The sequence below is a fragment of the Myotis nattereri genome (genome assembly GCF_964212035.1).
Source record: "Myotis nattereri genome assembly, chromosome: 2".
In the NCBI taxonomy this organism is placed as follows: Eukaryota; Metazoa; Chordata; class Mammalia; order Chiroptera; family Vespertilionidae; genus Myotis; species Myotis nattereri.
In genome coordinates, this window is record NC_138076.1 from 212,598,780 (window position 1) to 212,622,941 (window position 24,162).

Below are 24,162 nucleotides of genomic sequence, written 5' to 3' on the forward strand. Positions count from 1 at the left end.
GGTGCTATCACCTTAGGGGCAGGGACAGAGGGCACTGGCACCCCTGTGCTATTTCATTTACTCTGATCCCGCGGAAGCCAGCTACCCTCCTTGAGGGTAGGGACTCAGACTGCCACATTCATTGTTGGAGTCTCAAAGGGCCTACCACACAGTAGGTGATCAATAAACACATACTTTTAATAAAATGAAGTACTCAGCTAAAAGGTAGTATTGAGCTTTTCCCTAATACATAGGAAAGAAAGTGTGGATAGAAGTTTGAGCTCCTGGCCCATCTTTTCTAAACTTGGCCACCTGTGATCACTTATCTATTAGTCTATAATATCAGATGGTATTTGATGTCAGACAAATACACTTAATTATTCTAAGTTTATACAACTCCTTTGTGCTCATGCCCAGTAAGCCCCAGGCCATCATCCTCACCTTCTGCACCACTAGAGTCTCCAGGGTCAGAAAAGCACCCACGTGGGAGCCAATGTCTGCATTCTCATTTCATCCTGGCTGCCTCCCTCAAAGGCCAGTATCAACCCCTCTTTACAGATGAAAAGCCTGAGGCTCATAGTGTCAAGCAACTTACCCAAGGTCACACAGCTAGTAAGGGCACAGCTAGGATCAAACCTAGATATTTTCATTTTTTAAAAAATATATATATTTTAAATATATTTTTATTGACTTCAGAAAGGAAGGGAGAGGGAGAGAGATAGAAACATCAATGATGAGAGAGAATCATTGATGGGCTGCCTCCTGCATATCCCCCTACTGGGGATCGAGCCCGCAACCCAGGCATGTGCCCTTGACAGGGATCGAACCTGGGACCCTTCAGTCCACAGGCCGATGCCCTATCCACTGAGCCAAACCAGCTAGGGCAGAACCTAGATCTTTTCAACTGCAAAGCCAGTGCTCTTTCCATGAAACCCATGACTACAGGGAAAGTTACAGGGGTTTTACCATGAGAATAAAATTGGATCAAAAAAGGACTTTAGCCCTAGCCGGCTTAGCTCAGTGGATAGAGCATCGGCCTGCGGACTGGAGGGTCCCAGGTTCGATACTGGCCAAGGGCACATGCCTGGGTTGCAGGCTTGATCCCCAGTAGGGGTAGTGCAGGAGGCAGCCGATCGACGATTCTCTCATCATTGATGTTTCTATCTCTCTCTCTCCTCTCCCTTCCTCTCTGATATGAATAAAGAAATATATATTTTAAAAAAAGGACTTTACTTCAACCAGCAGGCAGGAAAAGTGGGGCTCAGGAAGAATGACTACCAAAACCACAAAATAATCTAATCAGGAAGGGAGTTCCTCATAGGCTCAGACAGACAGGAAGATGCTCCAACCAGCCCCAGGGCAATGTGTTTAGCCCTCTGGCCTTTTGCCTGCACTGGCCAGCATATCACATCACCACCGTCTGTTTTTCTACGCAAAACTGCCTTTCAGGCTAAGCCCAGTGATTTGTATATTTCACTCTAAGTCATACATGGTTGAACATGAAGAGGAAGATCAGTGAATGGACAAACTGACAAGACCTCTAAAGCACCCGACTTTTCTAGCAAGGCAGCTTCACTGACAGCTTAGCCATCCTGTTGCCATCCAAATCTGACCACAAATGCCTGGCTGGTTTGGGGGTATGTTTATCCCCCCGACCCCACCCTCCACACACAGTCCTGGCAGGCAGGCATCAGCCTGATTTCTGTATCATGGGGGGAAAGCCTGGGCATTACCTCCCAGAAGCTGTCGCTGGACACTTCTACTCCAACGGAATCATCATAAGTGACAGACATCTCTCCGAAGGGTGAGGGAGCAGCAGGTCAACTGCAGACACTCCAAATCCGAAGACAAACCTACAAGAAAAACGTATCATTGTGATTTTGAACTCCCAAGGTAAAAGCAAGCCATCCCCATAGAAGATTTCCATTTCCAGCATTGCCTGCGTACAAAACAGTCTAAAATGTTTTCTTTAGTTGGGAGAAGGTCAATAAACTCATGTGTATTTCACATTAACAAGTAAACCTCCTCAACATCCTGCTGAAGGGCTAGAAGAGCTTTCAGAACAGTTTGTGTTCTGAGATCAACAGATTGATGCCTTCACTAAACACTCTTGCTCATCCCTTGGAGAACGAGACACAGAACACGTGAGGAGAGCAGCAAATGAGGGCAGAGCCCTTGCATCTCGGGGCTCACTCTGTCCCAGCCTGTCCTAGCCATCCAGCAGGGAGAGGATCGGGGTAAACTGTGAGTGGAAATAATCCCACCTTTGACATGACTCTCCATAGGGTTGCAGCACATTCTGACTGTGCCGGGCACTGTCCTCCCCCACCCATGGCTGACTCATCTCAGCCACTGAAACCCCAAATTCAGACCAGTTTCTTTGGACACCATCTGTGTGAGGGTCAGCTACACAGAGTGAAGACGAACAAGCGAAAGTGGCCGTTTCTGAGTGCAGAGGCAGTGTTCTCAGCCCAGCAAGGGGCAAGGGGCAGCTGCGCCCCAGCGGGAGGGAAGAAGCTGAAGCACATTCGCAGACACAGATCACTGCGATGGAATGACCTTTCCCAGGGATGAGACTCCACCCTCCTTTCCATCACCCTGTGTTCAGATCACACAGCCAGATCCAAACTCTAACCACAGAGTCAGGATTCACAGCCTCAGCTTAGTGACAGCAGGGAGCAGGAGGGGTGGGCAGGCAGAATGCCCTACACTGCTACACCTGCAGGCGCAAGGCTTGGTTTGTTCTAGGCCAGTGATGGCGAACCTATGACAAGCGTGTCAGAGGTGACACGCGAACTCATTTTTTTGGTTGATTTTTGTTAAATGGCATTTAAATATATAAAATAAATACCAAAAATATGTCTTTGTTTTACTATTGTTGCAAATATCAAAAAATTTCTATATGTGACACAGCACCAGAGTTAAGTTAGGGTTTTTCAAAATGCTGACACGCCGAGCTCACAAGGTTCGCCATCACTGTTCTAGGTCCTTTACTCATGTTATCACATCTAATCCTCATGATTCCCTGCGAGACAGTCTAGAGCAGCGGTTCTCAACCTGTGGGTTGCGAGCCCTTTGAACAACCCTTTCACAGGGGTCGCCTAAGACCATCAGAAAACACATAATTACATATTGTTTTTGTGATTAATCACTATGCTTTAATTATGTTCAATTTGTAACAATGAAAATACATCCTACATATCAGATATTTACCTTATGATTCATAACAGTAGCAAAATCACAGTTATGAAGTAGCAACAAAAATAATTTTATGGTTGGGGGGTCACCACAACATGAGGAACTGTATCAAAGGGTCGCGGCATAGGAAGGTTGAGAACCACTGGTCTAGAGCCACAGTAAGGAATACAGGCTCTAGAGTCAGGCTTCCAGGGCTCCAATCCTAAATCCTTTACTCACTGTCTGGGCAGCAGAGGGCAAGTTATCTGACCTCTCTATGCCTCAAAGGCTTTATCTGTAAAAGACAGACAATAAGTAAATCAGAATTGCTGAGAGGGTCAGATGAGGCAATACATACAAGGGCTTAGAACAATACATGGCCCATAGTAAGTGCTATGGACATAGTAAATAATAATGTGATTATTATTAGACTAGAGGCCTGGTGCATGAATTTGTGCACAGGTGGCGTCCGGCCAACGGGGGGGACGGGGGACACACACATGGGAGGTTAGCTAGCCAGCCGGCCCCGCCCCCTGGTCAAACTCCTGGTCAAAGGACAATTTGCATATTAGCCTTTTATTATATAGGACAGTAACTATTATTAGTATTACTAGCATTACTTTGGTCTATACTTTACAGTTGAGAAAACTGATCCTTGGAGAAGTAACTTGCCCAAGGTTCGCCTAAGTAATGAATGGTAGAGACCAGCATTTGATACCAACTCTGCCTGTTTGCTAAGGTAACATCATGTCTCCAATTTAAAGAAGATCTATAACCTCAGATCTACTTGCTAGTTAAGAGGGCTTAATTTGGTGGAGCTTCCAAAGGTAAACACAGCACTGTATGCCCAATGAATTCAAAGACAGAGTATGGTACTTCAAAGCCACAGCTATAATGCACGCAAGTATAACTAGGCAGTCGTATGGGTGCCACCCACACACTCGTCCTGACAGCACGCTGACTAAATCTGCTCCATCATCACAGGGGCAGTGTGTCATCGACCACAGGGCTACCACAAAGGCCTAACAGGCCACCTGCCTGGGACATCATACCACCTTGTTTCATAGCACCCCCTTTTCCACAGAATCCTGTGCTCTGAGTCAGGCCCTCCTCGAAGCACCCAGCCTGCCTTTGCAGCAGCAGAAAGTCATCTACCCAGCACACCTGGTCTCTGCTCCAGGCTCCTCAGGGAATATCTAGGCATTTGGCTCAGGCAAGTCTCAAAGTGGTCCAATCAAGCGGCTGGCTGGGGGCCGGGCCAGCTCCAGGGAGCAGTTACAGGGAGGAAGGGCACCTGCTCTGGATGGAGAAAAGCTCAGAGGAACTCCTTTCTGCCTGGGTTCAGCCACGGTTTAGATACTAATGGAAGATCAGTTCTGCACAAGATTTATTAATAGAAGAATATAATTTTTAAAATTGTATATCATCAGTCAACAGTGGCCTGAACGAAAACCAGTGACTCACATGGCGCTTAACGTGTTAAGCATCCCTTGAAGCACAATGTGTACCTATATTCAACAATCTCATTTAGTTTTCATTAACAGTCCCATGAGGTAGGTATTTTTATTTCCTTTCCGCAGATGAGAAATTAAAGATCAAGTAACTTGCTTAAGATTATAAATGGTGAGATCAAGAATCAAAACCAGGTTCTGTGATTCTAAAGTTCAAGATTTTCCTATTATACTACATTGCAGATCTATATATATAAAAGCCCAGCAACTGGAATGGCGGAACAACCAGAACGACCAGTGGCTATGATGTGTACTGCGGCAGCCAACCAGTATGATCCGGCCCCTGATTGGCCCCCAACACCCTGATTGGGGGCAGGGCCAACTGCCCGCCCCCCATTGGCCTGGCCCAATGGGCCCCCATCGGGGCAGGCCAGCCAGACCCCACCTGTGCATGAATTTGTGCAACAGGCCTCTAGTAATTAAATAAGTTCATAGGTATAATGAATAAAATGCTGTGAAAATATCAAGAGAGCAAGAATGAATCCTTTCATGAACAGGGCGTGGAAAAGCTGGAGTGAGACTTACAGGGAGATGGGCTCTGTTTAAGTATACGAGAGGGGCCTCCTACCTGTAAGGGGAGGAGGGGATTGAGATGGATCAAAGGGAGGCCAAGGAATCTCATCTGCCCCTGGAAATCCATGGTTGGTGATTTTACAAAAGTAATAGAATCAGCTGTCAGCCTTCAGGGCTCAAACAAAAAATGTCCTCCACAATGTATAGTTAGATCTGTTCATTTATGGCCAGGATTTGACTGACACCACTGACTCAATATGGCACAATTATCAACCACTATTCCTGGGCCCATAAGACCTGAGCACACCAGCCATAGTTGGGTTCAGGAAGGGACTGGAAGGAAAGAACCCATAAAACATCATGCGACTCAGTGACACAATGGTCTTGTGTCAACAAAAATTGGAAAGAGAGGAAGACCTGCCATTATCAGCTGCACTTGGTGAGCCTCATTCATTCAAGATCTAAGTTTCAGAAACTGAGATAGTGCTGGGAATACAGAGAGACCATGGGCTAGACCTCAAATTCTGTCAAATAAAACAGAAAAACAATGAAACTGGACTAGATTAGTGGGAATCAAGAAGTCCCAAATGTTAACTTTGTCAAATACAAACAGAAAAAATATTCTTTGCCCTTTTAATACCATACATAAAAGGAAATTGATTGATGTGAAAATGCTTGATGACAATCAAAATAAGACCTCAGAATGCCTGCTCTACATAAGGCAAGAAAAATGGCAATATCCAATGTTAAGGGGTCTTAATGTACTAAATTGGGCATTCTTTTTTTTTTTTAAATGTATTTGTAACCTAGAAAGTTGTAATCTAAAAAAATCTATTTTTCCATAGAGAACTCAAAGAGAGTTTGGCAGAGAAAGGAAGGACAGGAAGAAGGATGGATTATCCATGGTCCTATCACGGGAAGACAACACAATGTATTTTCCTTCCTCACAGCTGTTTTCAGACATCATCTATTCCCTCCTTAAAGTAGGGGGCGGGGTGAGGTGGACACGTGTGACCTGGGGGCCTAGAACTGTAGAAAAATAACTCTCAGGTAAGAGGAGAGGGCATAGGACACAGCCTACAAAGAGAAAATGAACTTCTTGGACAAAGCCCCTGAAGTCCAAACACTGGCACTCTGTTCTCATAGACGGGCACTCACTTGAGTGTGGTAACCAAGTGGGGACCAGCTGCAGACCAGGCCACACCCAGGAGCCATGCTCAACCCCACAGAGAAACCAAGAAGGTTCTTGGCCAAAGTTGTCCATGTTTGTGTCAAATCAAGAATGCCTGCTTCAACCACACATGGTTCTGCTGTTCCACCTGGGAGCCCAGGGTGGGAATAAAGCAACATCAAAGCAGCCCCTAGGTACCAAGCATCTCTTATCATCAATAGGTGGTCTAAGTGAGCTTTAAATATATTATTTTTGTTCCTTAAAACCCTGTAAAAATGTATTATTGTCCCCATTTTACAGGGAGGTAACTGAGTGCAATGATTCAAATTAAAAGCTTGCAGCTCATATATAACAATCTACACTAATAAAAGAGAAAAATGGTAATTGGCGTACGGCGATACCGTTTTCATTGGCTAATCAGGGCTATATGCAAATTAACTGCCAACCAAGATTGGCAGTTAACTGCCAACAAGATGGCGGCTAATTTGCATATGTAGGCACAATGCAGGGATGCGAAAGGGAAAGCAGGAAGAAGCCCCCTGCCACTGACAGTGATTGGAAACCCTGGGGCCGCCTTTGCCCTGCCCCCCAGCCATGATCGGAGAATCAGGCGCCTTTGCCGCCCTGGCCAGTGATAGCAGGAAGTAGGGGTGGAGCCAGCGATGGGAGCTGAGCACGGTCGAAGCTGGCAGTCCCAGGAGCTAGGGGTCCCTTGCCTGGGCCTAAAGCGAAGCCCACGATCGCGGCGCCCCCTGCTGCCACTGCAGGTCCCCGCTGCCCGGGCCGGACGCCTAGGCCAGAGGCATTAGGCCTGGGCAGGGGCGGAGCCTGCAACCACGGGGAGCTGGAAGTCCCCTGCACAGGCCTGACACCTCTGCCGGAGGCCTCAGGCCTGGTCAAGGGGCCGATCCGGTGATTGGTGATCGGAGGGTGATGAGGGTCAACTCCTCTGGCCGAGGCATCAGGCCTGGGCGGGGGGCGGAGCCGGGGATTGGGGGGATATGATGGTCCCCTTGCCCAGGCCTGAAGCCTGGGTCAGAGGCGTCAGGCTTGGGCAGGGGGTGGAGCAAGCAATCAGAGGGAGATGGGGGTCCCCTGCCCAGGCATGATTCCTGGGCCAGAGGCCTCAGGCCTGGGCGGGGGCCAGAGCCAGTGATCGGGGGGAGATGGGGGTCCCCTGTCCAAGCCTGACACCTCTGGCGGAGGCGTCAGGCCTGGGCAAGGGGCCGATCAGGCGATCGGAGGGTGATGGGGGTCAACACCTGAGGGCTCCCAGTATGTGAGAGGGGGCAGGCTGGGCTGAGGGACACTCTCCCCCCACCCCACCCCCCGACCCACACCCAGTGCACGAATTTTGTGCACCGGGCCCCTAGTAAAAGCATAATATGCTAATTAGACTAATCGTCTTTCCGAATGACCTTCTGGACAAAGCCAGGGCTGTGAGGGAAGCCCAGGTCCCAGGTGCCAGAGGGAAGCCAGTGCCAGCAGCCAGGGGAAGGAAGGCCTACTCTTGCACAGATTTCGTGCTTGGGGCCTCTAGTAAATGCTAAGCTGGGATTCCACCCAGGCGTCTGGCTCCATGCTGCCGACTCCAGCAGGACACTGCATGACCAGCCCCGTCACTCCCAGACCTGGGAACCCTGCTTGGCTGGGAGGCTGCTCCCCCAGGGAAGGTAATATCGCTGCCCAAATATCCCCAAAGGCCCTGGGCCTGTCAGGGAATATTACTCGGAATTTTTTTCATGCAGAAATGTGAATCTGGCTTTAGTACCCACTGATAAAGTTGGGGAAACCAAGGCTTCTGAGGGCAACAAGAGAGGCCCTTCAGGCCCATTCTTTCAAAAGGAGATCTGACCGGGTAAACTTCTTGGTCCTGCTTCCCTCGCTCTGCTAGGGTCTGAGCCAAACCTGCCCCTCACCAAGGCTGTGCCCATGCTGTGAAACTCTGGTCTGTACTGCCAAATGGTACTGAGTGTTCCTGAGATGTACTTATCAAAGCCAAACCCATAAATGTGCATTTAATAATTAACTAGGTACTTCTCCACGGGCGGTGACGTTCCTGGGAAGACAGTGTGGCATCTGGGCTCCACCCCTGTGGACTCAGTCAGCCATCCTGAGAGCCTGTCCTCTGAAAGGCAAGGTCATCACCAGCGCTCCCTCCCTCCTGAGCGAGGAATGGCTCAGGGATGATAAGGGGCAAGTGAGCCAGAACTGCTCTTTCCGAGGACAGGACAGACTGCCACTTCAGTGTATTTCAGCCTGTCCACTGCCCAGTAGGTGACTGGTTGCTTCTTTCTTTCTTTTTTAAAATATATTTTATTGGTTTTTTACAGAAAGGGAGGGAGAGGGAGAGAGAGTTAGAAACATCAATGAGAGAGAAACATCGATCAGCTGCCTCCTGCACACTCCCTACTGGGGATGTGCCCGCAACCAAGGTACATGCCCTTGACCGGAATCGAACCTGGGACCCTTCACTCCGTAGGCTGACGCTCTATCCACTGAGCCAAACCGGTTAGGGCTGGTTGTTTCTTCCTAGAGAAACTGAAACCCAATACTCAAATATAATGCTGAGTGAGCTCTATGAACTCTGAACAAATGCTACACATACGTGGCTCCTGTGGGAGACTCCTGCGCATGCTTAGACCCTTGGAGACCTTAAATTCAGTTGCTCGTGGGACAGGGACTATGTGCTTCCGTCTGAACCTTGTCTGCCCATCAGAGGCTGTAGAAGCAGCAAGCTTGACAGCAAGACAATCAAAGTACAAAGATGTACAAATCATCACCTCGCCTCCCACTCCTGAAAACACACCGGCGCTCCTCCACGTGATCCTGGCACACGCGGGCCCTCCATCAATGTCTGCTGAATACATGTTCTAAGAGAAGGAGACACGTGCCCAGCTCTCTGGATTCCACTGACTTCTGCCACTGACGTATCTAAACACTGGTGAGTCAGAGCCACTCCTAAAATGATTCGCTGAGTCTCAGAGGCTAATGGAGGTGGCCGAGGGTGCCCTTGGCCCAGGCTGGGAGCGGCACAACCTCCTTCCTCCCCGCTGAGCCTGATAACAGGTATCCAGTAAACAAAAGGTACAAGTTACGTAAGTACATCTAGCTCCCTCTGAATGCCCTTAATTTGTTCCAAAAAAGAAAAACAACAGAACAGGCTGTTGGGCCAAGAGGCTATTACTATAAAGCAAGGACATTCTGAGCGAAGGCGCCGTTGCTCGCGTCCCCAGTCAGCCTCCGGAGAAAGCCCTCTCTAGTCCTGTCACCGCAGAGGCAGCGCCTGAGGAAGGTGTCCTCGAAGCTGCCCCACACACAACGCTGCGCGGCTCTGTGCCGCCCTGCAGGACTCGGAGTGAGCACACACTCCACCCATGGTTTGTTTCTTCAAACGCATTATCCAGGGTGGAAAATTCTTTCATTTAATTTTTAACAAATTGAAAGGCTTTTTTCTTTCAATTACAGTTGACATTCAATTTCATATTAATTTCAGGTGTACAGCACAATGGTTAGACATTTATATAACTTACAAAGTAATCCCTGATAAGTCTAGTACCCACCTGGCATCACATAATTATTATAATACTATTGACTATATTAGGGTGGAAAATTCGTCATTAATTTGGAAATGACTATAATTCCTTCTAAGTCACTGTTTGGCCCAGAGTTAGGGGAGGATCATTCCTTAGGTAAGGACATGTTTACCCATTCATTCCACAAACGCATGTCTGAGTACCTACTAGGTGCTGGGTACTTCTCTAAGTCACTAACAAGACAGACAAGGTCCCTGCCCACCCGGGGCTGACATCCTCGTAGGCAGACTGACACGAAATGGAGGGAGAACAGAAGGGAGGGGCTTGTGGATCCCAGGTGGATAGCAAGTGGGCATAGGGGCAACAGCCAAGGTCCCAGAGGAGTGCTGGGCCTGTCCTGAGGTGGCCCTGAAGACTCTGCAGCTTATTGGTAAGCCGCATGATAACTCAGATTCTGTTATCTGTGCTACCAGGTGCAAAATTCAAGCCTCAAGTGCTTATAAGATATGCTGCTGGCCCTGGCCAGGTGGCTCAGTTGATTGGAATGTCATCCCATACACCAAAAAGATGCCAGTTCCCGGGTTTGTTCCCTGGTCAGGGCATATACAGGAGGCAACTGATCAACGTTTCTCTCTCATATCAATGCTTCTCTCTCTCATCAATAAATGTATCCTTGGCTGAGGATTAAAAAAAAAGATATGCTGCTGAAAACCAAGCACATGGATGCACCCTCATTTCATGCTGGCCCTTACGCACTGTTATAGGCTTCTCAATGTGTGACAGATTTAACCAAGAAAATACCTATAGCCTTTGACCCAACTATTTCTTCTAAAACTTTATCCCACAGACTCACTCACCCAAGAGTCAAATGGAGGTAACAAAATATACACACTGAAAACCACTTCCCTGGCCATCAAGAATGAAAACTGGCCCTGGCTGGCGTGTCTCAGTGGTTAGAGCCAACCCGCACACCAAAGGGTCTCATGTTCGATTCCCGGTCAAGGGCATGTACCTGGGTTGCAGGTTTGATCCCCAGCCCTGGTCAGGGCACATGTGGGAGGCAACCAATCGATGTGTCTCTCCCACATCTATGTTTCTCTTTCTCGACCCCCTCCTCTCTCTTCCCTTCCTCCCTCTCTAAAAATCAACGGACGAGGATTAACAAAATAAAAATGAAAACTGCCAGTCCACCTGCGGAGAGGAGCGCAGCAGCGGAGGGGGGGTGGGCAGGACCGTGCACAGACATGAGAAGATGTTCCCACACATCAGAGGAAACCAGTGGGTTGTAGCACAGCAGACTCAGTCTGATCCCACCGGCATTACAGAACAATCAGGCACCCGCAGCAGCCTGCCCATGACAACTCGTACGGGAAGTATGAAATGAGGGTGCGCACATGTGGTTGGTTTTCAACAGCACATCCTATATGCACTGGAGGCTTGAATTTTTCATCCAGTAGCACAGTGGGTCTCAGACTCGCTCTGGGGAGTGCTGTGGGGGTGGGAAGGGGACTTTAGCATTTCACCTCGTAACTTTCTCATCTATTTGAAAATTGTGACTATAGGCAAGTAATATTTTTAAAATACAAAAACTAGTTAACAAAAAGACTCCACTTCGTTTCATTGATGGCCTGCACTGAAGTGAAGGAGGGTCTCTCTGCACCGCATGGCCACACCACAGCTCCGAGAAAGGAATCTGCCCACACACAGTTCAAGGACTGACGGTCAGGAACCCCACCTGCTCGGTGGGTTGTAGCACAGCAGACAGTCTGATCCCACCGGTATTACAAAACAATTAGTGTGATCTGCCAGAGGTGTGTGGTCCACCCTCGCCTCTCCCCTGGCGACTGCAGTCAGTTACAATCAGCTGTCCCAGCTTCCTCGTCCCTTCCATCTATTCTCAACACAGTGACACTCTGAAAACATGTCAGACCACGTCCCCCCTCTTAAGCAGAGCCAAAGCCCCCGAGTGCTCTGCAGAGTGCAGCGCCTGCTCACCCCACCAGCGGCCTCTCAGCCCTCATGCCCGTGCCACTCTCCCCACTGCCTCAGCTCCAGCCTAAGTAAGTCCTCTGCTGCTGGTGGCACTGCCAGGCACAGCCACACTTGCTCTTCTGCTCCAGGTCTTCCTCCAGGGAGCCTACAGCAGGAGACAGGCTGCCCCTCACCCCTCAGGCGGGTATCAGCCCCAGTTCAGGCAGGTCTTCTCCAACCCATCCCCCTCTGGGCACTCCCAGGCCCTTCTGTTTCTGCTTTCTCTCCCAGCACAGCTTCCTTCCAACAGCTACATCGTTTCCTTACCGTGCTGCTCACTGCCTGCCCCCTCACTGAGCACAAGCTCTGGGAGGGCAGGGGTTTTGTCTGTTATGTTCATGCTCTAGTTCCCATCCCGTGTCTGACATGTGGCAGTCACTCGGGAAAGACCTGGATGGGAGAAGGTGAACTGAAGAGCCTGGGTCATTTTTATTTATACAGACTGGTTCCGCAGATCAAAAATAACTGAAGCATTTATGTGAAGATGGTTCAACTCTAGTGGTTAGAATCCTTTTATAAACACTACTGCACACGTTAAACTAAACCACACAAGGGTTCAGCAACCATAGTGGGGATATGTGGTTCAGTCCCCAGCTGTCTGTCACCAGCCACACAGGGAGCCCCTCTGCCACTCAGCCCCATGGCCTGAGCACCGCTGGGGCCCCAGGTCCTGGGTCCGCTCTGCCTCCAGCCTTGGCCTGGCAGCCCGTCAGCACCCAAGAGAAAGGATGGGTCCCTGCTTCTCCCCAGCCTCAAGCCGCCTCCCCCATGCTGGGTGCTCAGGAATTAAGGCCTGAGGTAATACACCGCTTTGCATCATTAGCAAAACAGGAACACTTTTTCTACTCGCTCGAATATCTGGCACAGCCTATTCTGTTTCCAGTGATTTCATCTGGAAAAGTGAACATTCCTCAAAGGAAGAGATAGAGATCAGCAAATCAAGTGACTTGTATCTCTGGAAAATCATGTAGTGCGTTGACTTCAACAACAGCAAACAAATTATTCACTGCAAAGTGCTTGATTTTTTTGTTTTGTTTTGTTTTTCCTGATGAATGATTCTTTATTGTTTTACTTTCAATTACAGTTTCCAATAAATATTTAGTATTAGTTTCAGGTGCTCAGTGCTCAGTTGTTTTTAAATCCTTATCCAGGGATGTGTTCATTGATTTTAGAGAGAGGGGAAGGGAGGGAGGGAGAGGGAGAAGGTGGGGGAGGGGGAGAGGGAGAGAGAGGGGGAGAGAGAGAGAGAGAGAGAGAGAACATCGATCAGTTGCCTCCCATACATGCCCCGACTGCGGATCAAACTGGCAACCTTTTTTTTTTTTTCATCTGTGGAATCAGTCTGTATGTGCCCTGACCAGGAATCGAACCCACAACCTTTCGGTGCACAGGATTCGGTGCTGGGTTTTAAAGGCTGCCTCCTCAGGGGAGCCCTCAGAGGCCTGGGAAGGTCGTCCTCTGGCAGCACCCATCAGGATGGGCAGTGGGCACACTCAAGTGCTTCCAGAGATTGAAAAACAGTCAGCACCTCTGGGCAGAGAGCTAGGGGTTGCCATGGAAACCATCAGGCTTCCAAGAGCTTGGTGGCACAGAACTTCCTGCTGCACTCTGAAGGAGGCGCTGGTGAGGAGAATTTAGGAACTCTATTAGGACACAACCATTTCAATGAGAACAAACATGGCTCAGGCTTTAGAACACGAAAGGAAAGAAAAAGAGTGGGGAAAGGATATCTGATTTTATTCATCAATAGTACACAGCAACCCTCTTCCTCCTGCAGGAAAAACAATTGTGTTGGGGAAGGTTAAAGAAAAACGAATTCTTCTAAACAGACCAACCCAGAGAAGCTACTCCCCAGCATCAAACCCGTTGGCACCGGGGCTCAGCACAGCATCGGCTCTGAAGCAGGCACGTTCCCCCTCGGGCAACACCTGGCTTCCTCAGCTTCCTCCTTCAACCCCTGACAGGTCAAGTCCAAATGTCTACACCTTTGGGACGCAAGGGCTGTCAAAACCAACGAGGGTTCTGTTCCACCAACTTGCGTTCTCATTGCCCGCCCTTTCTTCTCCTGCCATCTCCAGTCTGTCCTTACAGCAAACAAGCCCTCTGGGGTCTGCTTTTCCCAACTGCATAAGCAGTTCCCCTTTGTCCCCGTCTTCCTGTCACTTCTAATGGCTGTAAAACATCAAGACTTGTCTTTCCCAGTCACAGTCATGCCACAGCTCATACAGCGTCCCCATTTCTGTCCTGCTACTTCGCTGGGGGCTCTAGGCACATGCATTCTAAAGACAGTTCGTGTAGCTCTCAGACCGTTTAAAAAGCAGGATTTTGAACTGACATTCTCAATCTGCATTTAAGGGGCAGATTACACACCCATGAGAAAGGATGGGAATATACCTAAGAGGTGCGGGAGAAAAAAATGACCCCAAAAACACATAGGCAGAAACATGTTGCTGCCTTTGGGGGTCCTGTTTGTTTCACACGATGAATCAGAACATTTCAGGAGGTGCAGTAGCACGTGCAAGATTACACAGGAACAAGAAGTGGGCAGAAGGGGAAGCAAGGAATGAGGCTCCATGAAAGGAGACTGGAGCTGGAGTGGAGACAGTGAGCCTCGCTTCCGATTTCTCCCTTGGAAGAAGTCAGGTGGGCTGTTTTGTTTGTTTGTTTTTAAGAAACTTCAAGTGAATAAACATTTATAATTTTTTAAATATAGAATTCCTTTAATGTGTAAGTTTTCAGAGGATTCAGACTCAATCCATTCAACCCTACCTTGACACTAGCTGTCCACACATGGACATCCTGGTGGACGAATGTCCCTGAAACTTCCTGGGATGGTGTGATCGTCTAAACACAATTAATTCCCCCCAAGAGACAAGAATGGTGGTAGTGAATCAGTCTGGCTTAGGGAACCACTGGGTATACCCTGCTGGGAATACAATTAAAACAATAACAACAACCAAAAAACAAAAACAAAAAACACCCAGACATTCACACAACACAAACAACAGAAAAACAAAATCAATAAAGCTACATGGAACAAACTTCAATTTTTGATGGTTTAGAAGTCAGTTTTCACTCTTACAAGGGGCTCTCAGGGCCAAAATTTGGAAGCTGGTCCCAAATTTGCCATTAAAGAGCTATGGAACCTTAGGCATCATTTCAGCACCCTGCTATCTTTACTGGGAAATCAGAGTGTGAGATTAAACAAACTCTTAGATTTCTGAGCTTAAAATATTTTTAAAAGCCTCCTACTGGCAAGAGCTTATGGGGGAACTGAGTGATTACAGCCAAGTCATTATAAGCGTGGTGCACTGGCAGTGACCTTCACGGCTGCAAAGTGCTTTCCTCCTCTATCCGGTCGGAGCCTCACAGCCGCCCTGCAAGGATGTCCTCGCCAGGACCCCAAAGTCCAAGCTTGACCTCACTCCCAGAGGCCCACGGTGAAGCAAGCCCTTGCTTCTGAGCACATCCACACCCCAGAAATTACAGCCAGTGTTGGTGACACAGGATGTCACCTGGGGTACAAGTCCTGCACATACAAATCCCAGGGCTTAAAGGGGAAGTCGACAGCAATTAACATGTGCATTTTATAAAGGAGTCAAAACAAGCATGACTGTCAGTAAGCACAGCCTCATGCACTTTGACCCTGGGTCCCAGGGCTTCTCACTGAAGGAAGCCCACCCCCCCTTTTTTGTTAATCCTCACCCAAGGATATTTTTTCCATTGATTTTTAGAGAGCGTGAAAGGGAGAGGGAGAGGCAGAGGGAGAGAAACACTGATGTGAGAGACACATCGACTGGTTGCCTCCCACACACGCCCCAACCGGCACACGGAATTGAGCCCACTATCAAGGTATGTGCCCTTGATCAGAATCAAACCCACAACCTTTCAGTCCAAGGGCCAATACTCTACCAACTAAACAAAACCAGGAGGGCTGAAGACCCCCTCTTAATGGCTGCTGGGAGGGTAGGTAGGCATGGTGACAACAGTGGGACGCAGTGAGCTGTGACGTATCAGGTGAGAGCAGGGCACCTGCAAATGGCTGAGTCCTGCCTCCAAAGAGTGGGCAGATTATCTCTGAACCCCACAAATGATCCCTCCAAGCTTTTTCTCAGGGGTAGTTTGTCCACCAGGGTGCTGAGCAAGCCTGGAGGGACGCTCAGCACAGGCAGCTTCCCAGCCAGGACACCAGACTGACTCCTGAGGAACCGATGGGAATCAGGCAGGTGTAGAGAGAGGGGTGCAGGGCATCCCAGAAAGAACCTTTAGGGAAGAGTGGGGCGGGGGGTGAAAGTGGGGTCAGAGAGGGGCACAGGTCAGTGTCAGTGGGACCACGCAGGATTCAGAGGGCTACACAGCAGGGCTGGGTGTCCACCCTAAAACAGGAACAGTGATGAAGAAAGGAGGAACTGGTGCCCCATTTCTGCACAGAAATCCCCATGTGGTTTAAACTTGATGAATTTCTCACAGCTTGTCATCTTCAGCTGCTGGCGAGGCTGAGATCTATGGTACACACTATGATTAGGTATATTTTTAACTGATGGGACCACACAGAGATCATTTTGTTATATTGTTATTAATAACCAGTGTATTTATTTACACATACAATACCTCTCTTCCAAAAGAGCCCAGAAAACTTCACAGAATCCCAAATCCCCAGGGTGCAGGTGGTATTAATAACTCTAAAACTTCAAAGCTAAAATGTCAATAAGTTTGCTTAAAAATAAAAAAAATCCCAATGTTAGGCAGAACAGAAAATCCACCCTCACTTCTGGTCTCCATGGAATAACCTTTTCCAATACTTACATTGTGTCACTTACCTGCTCCAACCCCTGGCACTCAGAGCTAAACCCTAACTCCTGCCCTTTGCTGCAAGTCCCACCATGACTGGCCCCAGATGCCCCCTTCCAATCTTCCTCACTGGCTGGCCCTGATCTGCTCCAGCCACAATGGTCCCCCCACTGTTTCTGGAACACACTAAACTCGGTTCTGCCTCGGAATTTTTGCGCATGCTGTTTCCTCTCCCTGGAAAGCTCTTCTCTGGGGTAAGTACATGGTCAGCTCCCTGATGGCATTTGGCCCATAGCCTCTCTGACCATCCTCTTGCATCCAGCTCCTCCTCCCCACCTCCCCCGCTACCTCTACCCTGCTAATTTCTATTCTCTTTGTATATTTCTTTAAAACACAGATGGCTACCTGGATTTTTTTACCCAAGTAGTCTGCTCCCCCCTCTAGAAAGCAAATTCACTGAGGTATCTCACCCACAATAGGTCCCTTTAACTTGTTGAAAGTGACAAATACATGCTGGGATCTTTATAAATGAAATGATGGCAAAGAAAAGCAATGACTTTACAGTAATGTTTTGTTAGCAACTGCACTTATGAAGCCGCATACTGACATCTCCTGGATTACCGAGGAAAGAAAAAAGACTACTCAGACGAGAGCAGAAATAATTTTTCAGTGATTCTTAAAAAGTCAAGTCTCCTACAACGGTCAGCTTCTGCAGTCACTGTCGGAAGACATTCCCACCTGGAGCCTCCTGGGCAGCTCCAGAGCACCCAGAGCCACGTTTCATTTTGTTTTTGTTGATCACAAGGGGGTCCTGTTAGTAGCAGCAACTGTTAGCAGACAAAAGGTCCAGTCAGTTACACCATACTCTAAATTCTCAAGTATTAGGAAGTGCTCTATCACTGCTCAGTCAGCATTTATATTTATAGTGGAATCTGAAAATGTTTGGCCAAGACGAGTCCCCTGTGGTAAGCCCCAAGCACACACCCAGACTCTAGTCTGATATTACATTTATGTGTCAGAGGAGAACCCAGTTACCCGTGAAAAAATGGAAGAGGTCAATATAAGAGACGGGAAACAAACTCTCTACGAGTCCATATTGCTCTGGGACTTTCTTTAAGTCCCGAACAATCCTTTAAGACACACACATTTCTCAAAGCAATGAAAGGCCGAAACATATCTCCTTGAAAATCCGAATGCTAGGAGAGAGTACCAGGCAGCTTCACCCGTGCCCGCCAGGATTGGGATTGCTTTGCTTTTCACTGCAGATTCTTGAAACAAGAGACGATCCCAAAGTGGAAGTCTCAGTCGAGTCCAAAAATAAATAAGAGTGAGAGAACAAAAACATGGGCACACTTGAGACAACCAAGAACCCAGGGTCTGTGGATGTCTGTACCAAAACACCTAATGCCAAAACTTCCGAAGCAAATGTGGCAGCCAGCCCATCCTGTGGCTTCAGCTGTGGCATCTAAAGGGGAAGCGGCTCCACACAGATGACACTGGTCTCCTCTCAGACCTCGGAGGGAAGCCCCCGAATAGCCCCACCACCCCACTCACAGAACAAACGCTCTCTCTTCCCAGCATCTATAGTGGGAAAAGCAACTAACTTGTGGAGAAAACGCATTTTGGAGAAAAAGCTATTGCAGCTGGAAAAGCATTCCTGGATATCATGAATAAGATACTCTGACTCTAAGGAATTGTAAATTTGATGCTGGAGTGTGTGAAAGTATGAATAAGCAGATTTAAGGAAATATTATGGAGCCATGGTAACAGAAACTATGGAAGAAACTCCAGTTGCACAGAACTGCTTAAAAATAAACCGGATACTAAAATACCAGCAAAAAGCTACAATGACTCACACTGTTCTCCTCAAATACTTATGAGAACAGCAAGTTCTTTGACAGTCTTCCAGGCTTTCTTCCTATCGGAGAAACGTGAGACAAAGAAAGTAAGAAGAAGGAAAAGAAGCTTTGAAAATTTTCTCTAATTTTACCATCGACCTGATATGAATAAGACCTTGTATGTTTTAGAGTTTGATGGCAGTATGGAAACATACACTCATGCAACAAGAATTGTTTTGAGACTTTTCATAAAAGCCAAACTGAATTCAGAAAGTATAACTGGGCCCCAGAGTGCCCTGCACTGACTGTGTTCTCAGTGTGGGAAAGAATCATTTCTATCATTAGCATACAACCTTTTAAGGCATTTTGTAGGAACGTGACCATCTTCTCCCTTCGTTCACTTGAGTACGCCCCACCGCCCTCCCTGGAACCTTGTCTCCACTGTATGTCCTCTAACTATACTTACAGAAGACCCTTAATCCACAGGTTTCAGCCATGGGGCTCCACTCTGGCCTACCCTACCTGCCTGGCCAGCCTCAGCCTCCTGCCAGGCCCTGAACAGCCACACATGCTGCGTGCTACTACCAGAGACTGCCCTTCCTTGTCAACTCCTACCCATCCTGCAAGGCCCATCCTGCAAGGCCCATCCTGCAAGGCCCAGTTTAAGTGCCACCTCCTCTGAGGAGCCTCCCTTACCCCCCACCATGCTAGTGACCCTCAGCCCCCCACTCTCTCCTTGTAGTTCCTCTGTGGTGCCATATTTCCCCAATGAAGCTGTTAGCTCCTGGGAAACCCTGGTGCCTATCACAGTACCTGCAGCTGTGCAGTGACAGCTGCTGAAGGAAGAAATGGAGCCAGGGAATGAATTTCTCAGGAAACCTCCAAGTCCTGGGGCATCCTCATTAGATTAGGACGGGCCTCCTCCCTGTTCCCCTTCCCCTGCCCTACTCACTGTATCTCTTCTCTCCTCTTCCCATGAAGTAATTATTCCCCTGTGCAAACGGCCAATCTTCCTCATGCCAGAGACTTGTTTTGGACGTACTACATCCTCACCTACAAGTCTGTCTGGAGTCAAGGCATCAGGAAAACTTGTTTGCGAAAAGGCTTTGCTGGCAATTGAACAGTTTTGACAAAGTGCTGGTACTTAAACGACCCCTTAAAATTTACTCTGTGAGGCCTAACTTTTTAATCTTTTGCAACATAAATTATTCAAATCCCACAAGTCACTGAGATTTCCATTTGGTTTGTTACCCAAACCCCAGGAGAATCACTCAAGTACACAGTGATGTTGAGCAGGGGAAAGCGTTGCCTATGCAGACAAATGTCAACCCAAGAAGGGACTCACGGCAGGACAACTCGAACGTGCGGAGCCTGACCAGCCGCATCTTCCAAAAACACAGAGCCAGGCCAGCGTGGCTCAGTGGCTGAGCACTGATCTATGAACCAGGAGGTCACAGTTCCATTGCCGTCTGGGCACATGCCCGGGTTGTGGGCTCCACCCCCAGTGTGGGGCATGCAGGAGGCAATGATCCTCTCTCATCATCGATGTTTCTCTCTCCCTCTTCCTTCCTTTTTGAAATCAATAAAAAATAGTTTAAAAACACAAGATCTGGAAGCCTGCTGCAGACACCCCCACCATGTGGAGGAGGAGATTCCCATGGATCTGTGAGGGGCTGCACAGTGTTCCCGAGAGCACTGCTAGGAACGGAACCCAATGGGACTGACTCAGCACTTGGGTGTTACAAGCCATGTGCCCCAAGCAAACCCCGTTACTGCTCTGTGCCTCTGGTTTCCCACTCATAAACAGGAAGGTGAGGCCCACCCTGCAGACTGCTTAAGGACTAGCTTAGCTAGTGCAGGAAGCCTGTCTCGTGCAGGGCACATGGAAGGCTGGTTCCCCTCCCGGCTCTGGTATGCATCTAATAAGATGGAGCAGAAAGACCTGGGGCTGAGCACGAGACTCCCTGGCCTTAGGTGAGCTTGTTCATAAAAGGAAGTGATCCTTAAGCTCTACTTAGACTCGAACATGCTAAGGAGAGACTGGGCATGTGGACAAAGGATGGACAGGGCTGGCTGTGCCAATCCCCAGTTCAAAGTTTTCAGTAAACATGTGCATTGTAAGTTTTGTGTTAAAACAAAAAACATGGTTTCATAAATAAATCAAGACAACAATCAAAAGGGAATTTTCTTTTTAATTAATCTGGCCTTTGTCCATTACGAGGGCCATGATCATCCACCCAGTCTACTGCTTGTTTTCCCTGCTTGTTTTCCCTTCCTTCAACACCTATGTACTGGGGACCACTGGGTCACATGATGTTCTCGTGCTGGAGAATCTAACGGTATAGGACAGACAAAACCCTGCCTCCTGGAGTCTGCGCTCCAGTGCAGGTGCCTGACAAAGAAACGAATCACACAGTAGCTGCTCTGCAGAGAAATAAAGCAAGGAAAAGGGATGAGGGTGGAGGCAGACAGGAGACTGCACGTGTAAACAGAGGGGCTGCAGAAGGCCACACAGAAGGTGACAGGTGACAGCTGAAGGAGAGGGAAGGAGTGAGCCAGGAGGGCCTCCAGGGAAAGGTGCCCCACAAAAGGAGAGCAGGGCTGACAGACTGCAGTGCTTCCCAGGAGAGATGACGTGAGGCCAGGCAGACAGGAGGAGAAATGAAGATGTGTGCGCTTTGGAAAACACTGAGGATAACACACAATGACTCATTCTCTCAACCGCTATCCCACCACGTTGTCCATCCCCGACTCTGACTCGGGTTCCTGGCTCCACCATTTAACAAGCATGTGCTGCTCAGAGTCCACCCGTGTCCTAAATGTGGAAGTACGGTGCCTGTCCTCGAAGAAGAGTTCTGTCCAAGGCACGTAAACCAACACATCCAATGCTGTTACTCTCCACCCCCGCCACCCCACTCTGAGGCTGCACCCCCTCGCCTACCTGAAGCCCTGTATTTCCCCCTGAACTCAGCTCTCCCAGACCCAGACTTGCCCACGGCCCACTGTGGGTAAGGAGCAGGGATGGAGAGCATGAGCCCTTTCCACTGAGCCCATGTGGCTCCCAGAAGCAGAAATGTCCAACATCCTAGGGGAACCATGCTGCCTGGGGACCAGCTGCGCAAATATGGAACCCGAAAGTCCTCCTCCCTCATCAAGTGGTCCGGGACCCCCATCTCCAGAGGCTCAGTCTTCCATTCCGCAGCTTCAGAGAGAGGCAATCAGGTGAGAGGTCCGCCGCCTCCTGCTGGCAAACTTCCCAGCTCACTCCTTTCCACCCCTTTCCACACTTGCACAGAGTCAGACAGACCCATTCTGCTAAATGCTGGGTGTGAGCTGACAACCCCAAGAGCTAATGCCATTTACAAAGAGCAGAACAGAAAATGTGTTTGAAACAAGCTAGCACTCACTCCAGGTAAGTCTGGGGCGGGTCCTTTAAGAAACACTCCCTCTCCATCTGCACCAGGGGTTTCATTTCCAATTGGAAAGTAACTGATTAGTTCATACTTCATAATTGTGTATGAACAGTGAATGCTCAGCAGTGAATTCCTTTGGCCTGAGAATGAAGAGGAAATGGTTCTGAAGACCTAGAGAAAGGCGGGTCAGTTCACTTTATTCTGAAAATTGGCCCGAGGAAGAAAGGAAAGCAGCAGATGCAGAAAACGCTCCAGGAAACCTCCACCTTTGGAACATGCAGGAGGCGGGAAAGGTTGGAGCTTTGCCTCCCAACGTGGGGAAATAAACTTCACCACGAGCTGCCGTACTGCACAGCAGCCTTCAGAAGCACCAAGGAAAGTCCCCTCTAGAAAGGCTCACTGGGTACGCACTGGCTCAAGGACCACACGAACAGAGGGTGCACGAACTTGCCCCCTGGCCATTAATCCTTCCGTGTTCTTTAGGACAGCCTGGCGACTCAGCACTCCCGCCCCGGGCCATCCATGCAGGCTCAGAGGGCCTTCTCCCACTCCACCTGAACTCCATGGGGAAGGTCTCTGCCCTTTAATCTACAGGTAACCCAACGCAGGTGCTCAAGGAATGAGACAGAACCACAAGGCAAAGGGGAGAGCAGGAGGGAGAGGGGGAGCTGTCTCGGCTGGATCCTGAAGGTTAGAGAAAGTGATACTCTCCATGGAAGAAATTAGCATTAAAAAAAAAAAAAAGCCAGCTCTGGAGTCACGTAGTAACCCTGAAATGACTAGGTTTGCCCTAGGGTCTTTTACATCTGAATAGCTCACAGAAAACAAGTCAAGGCCGGCCCCCAGGCACCTTCAGGTGGCTTCCCATGTTCTGGGCAGTAACTGTCTCAGCAGCAGAGGAAGGACAAAACCCATTGTCACCAGGTCTCAGTCCAGCTAGTCAGCTACTTACCCACAGGTTTCATCCAGGAGCCGGAGCGAACAGTGTTTACACATGTCCCCAAACTCATATTTCTTACATAACAGAAACATGTCAGCTGACAGGTCCATGTCTCGGACTGATTTTTACAGCGATACTTTTTTAGACCTCTGGCTGGCAAGCACCCTGGGAACGTGGGGACTTGGCTGAAGAATTCCCTGAGCTAAATATTGACTTGATGCTCCAATGGTTTAAAAATAGAAAAAGTTACTTTAAAAAGGACAAAAATGACACACTTTCCAAACTGATGTTAATGTGAGAATGCAAACAACAATGCAAGGAAATGTATAGGAAGGTTCCCAGATTTGAAAGAAAACTTGAGCGTAGGCCTAGCCAAGCCAGCAAACAAGTCGCCTAAAAACTCTAGTTATTCCATCCCCAAAACCCTTAAGAGGGGCAGCCCCACCATGGGAATGGAACATGCTCCACAGAAGAATATTTTTACGAGAAACACAGCCACATTTGTTTTCAAGGTTGGGGCGGGACGGTGGAGCCAGGAGACTTGGATTCTAGTGCTGCCTCTGGCCTTGACCTGCACAAGCCACTTCCCCACCTGCCTTAGCCTCCTCACCTACTGAAAGAGACGTTCCCCTAAATCGCTGTACAAACAGTATCACTACATCCTGCGGTCAGTCCCTCTAGTCATTTACTTATTCACTAATTCATGCACCTGAACAGCTGCTACAGTGCAGGTGTGGAAGACCACAGTGAACAGATCAAGTGCCGACTTCTCAGAACCGGCATTTTAGGGATCTGCACATATTCGGCCTTCCATAAGCTGCTGAATGCGGGAACGTTCTCCCTAGCACCAAACACAATGACCAGATTTCTCAAGCTGGACTCTTTCCTGGCCCAATTCATTAGTGCAGCCTGCTGCAGGGAAGGTGATGATGGTGACACTCAAGTAGGGCGGTGCTGTGACCAGTCTAACAAATGTCACCTATTATTATTACATAGTCAGCCATTAAAGAATGAAAATTGAAACAAAATGGAAATAGTACTGGCATAAAAACTCAATTTCCTTCTTTACTCAGTAATTAGGACAGCATTTTATTCCAAAAATAGATTTGTATATTCTATGCAATGAGAGGAAAGACACGCGTTGCAAAGTAACTTATTAGACTGCGCGCTGCTCAAGCGCAAGCTCATGTCCTCTTCATCTCGGAACCTCGGAGCTGCGCACAGGCAGCTGCACAGAGAAGAGCACTGGTTTGCTGACTGAA

At 48.6% G+C, this 24,162-nt stretch overlaps 1 protein-coding gene across 11 annotated transcripts in view; it reads right to left on the bottom strand.

Moving 5' to 3' along the window:
* PACSIN2 (protein kinase C and casein kinase substrate in neurons 2) overlaps window positions 1-24,162 on the bottom strand; it is a 114,475-nt gene that overhangs the window by 22,349 nt on the left and 67,964 nt on the right. For 8 of the 11 annotated variants that reach the window (XM_081083455.1, XM_081083449.1, XM_081083454.1 and 5 more), the window contains one exon: window positions 1,713-1,832. In XM_081083455.1, coding sequence (XP_080939581.1) covers window positions 1,713-1,772 — 60 coding nt within the window. In that variant the 5' untranslated portion in view covers window positions 1,773-1,832. Of the gene's footprint in view, window positions 1-1,712; window positions 1,833-3,396; window positions 3,452-24,162 lie in introns of all 11 variants that reach the window. The other 3 variants (XM_081083450.1, XM_081083458.1, XM_081083451.1) reach the window with 1 other exon arrangement.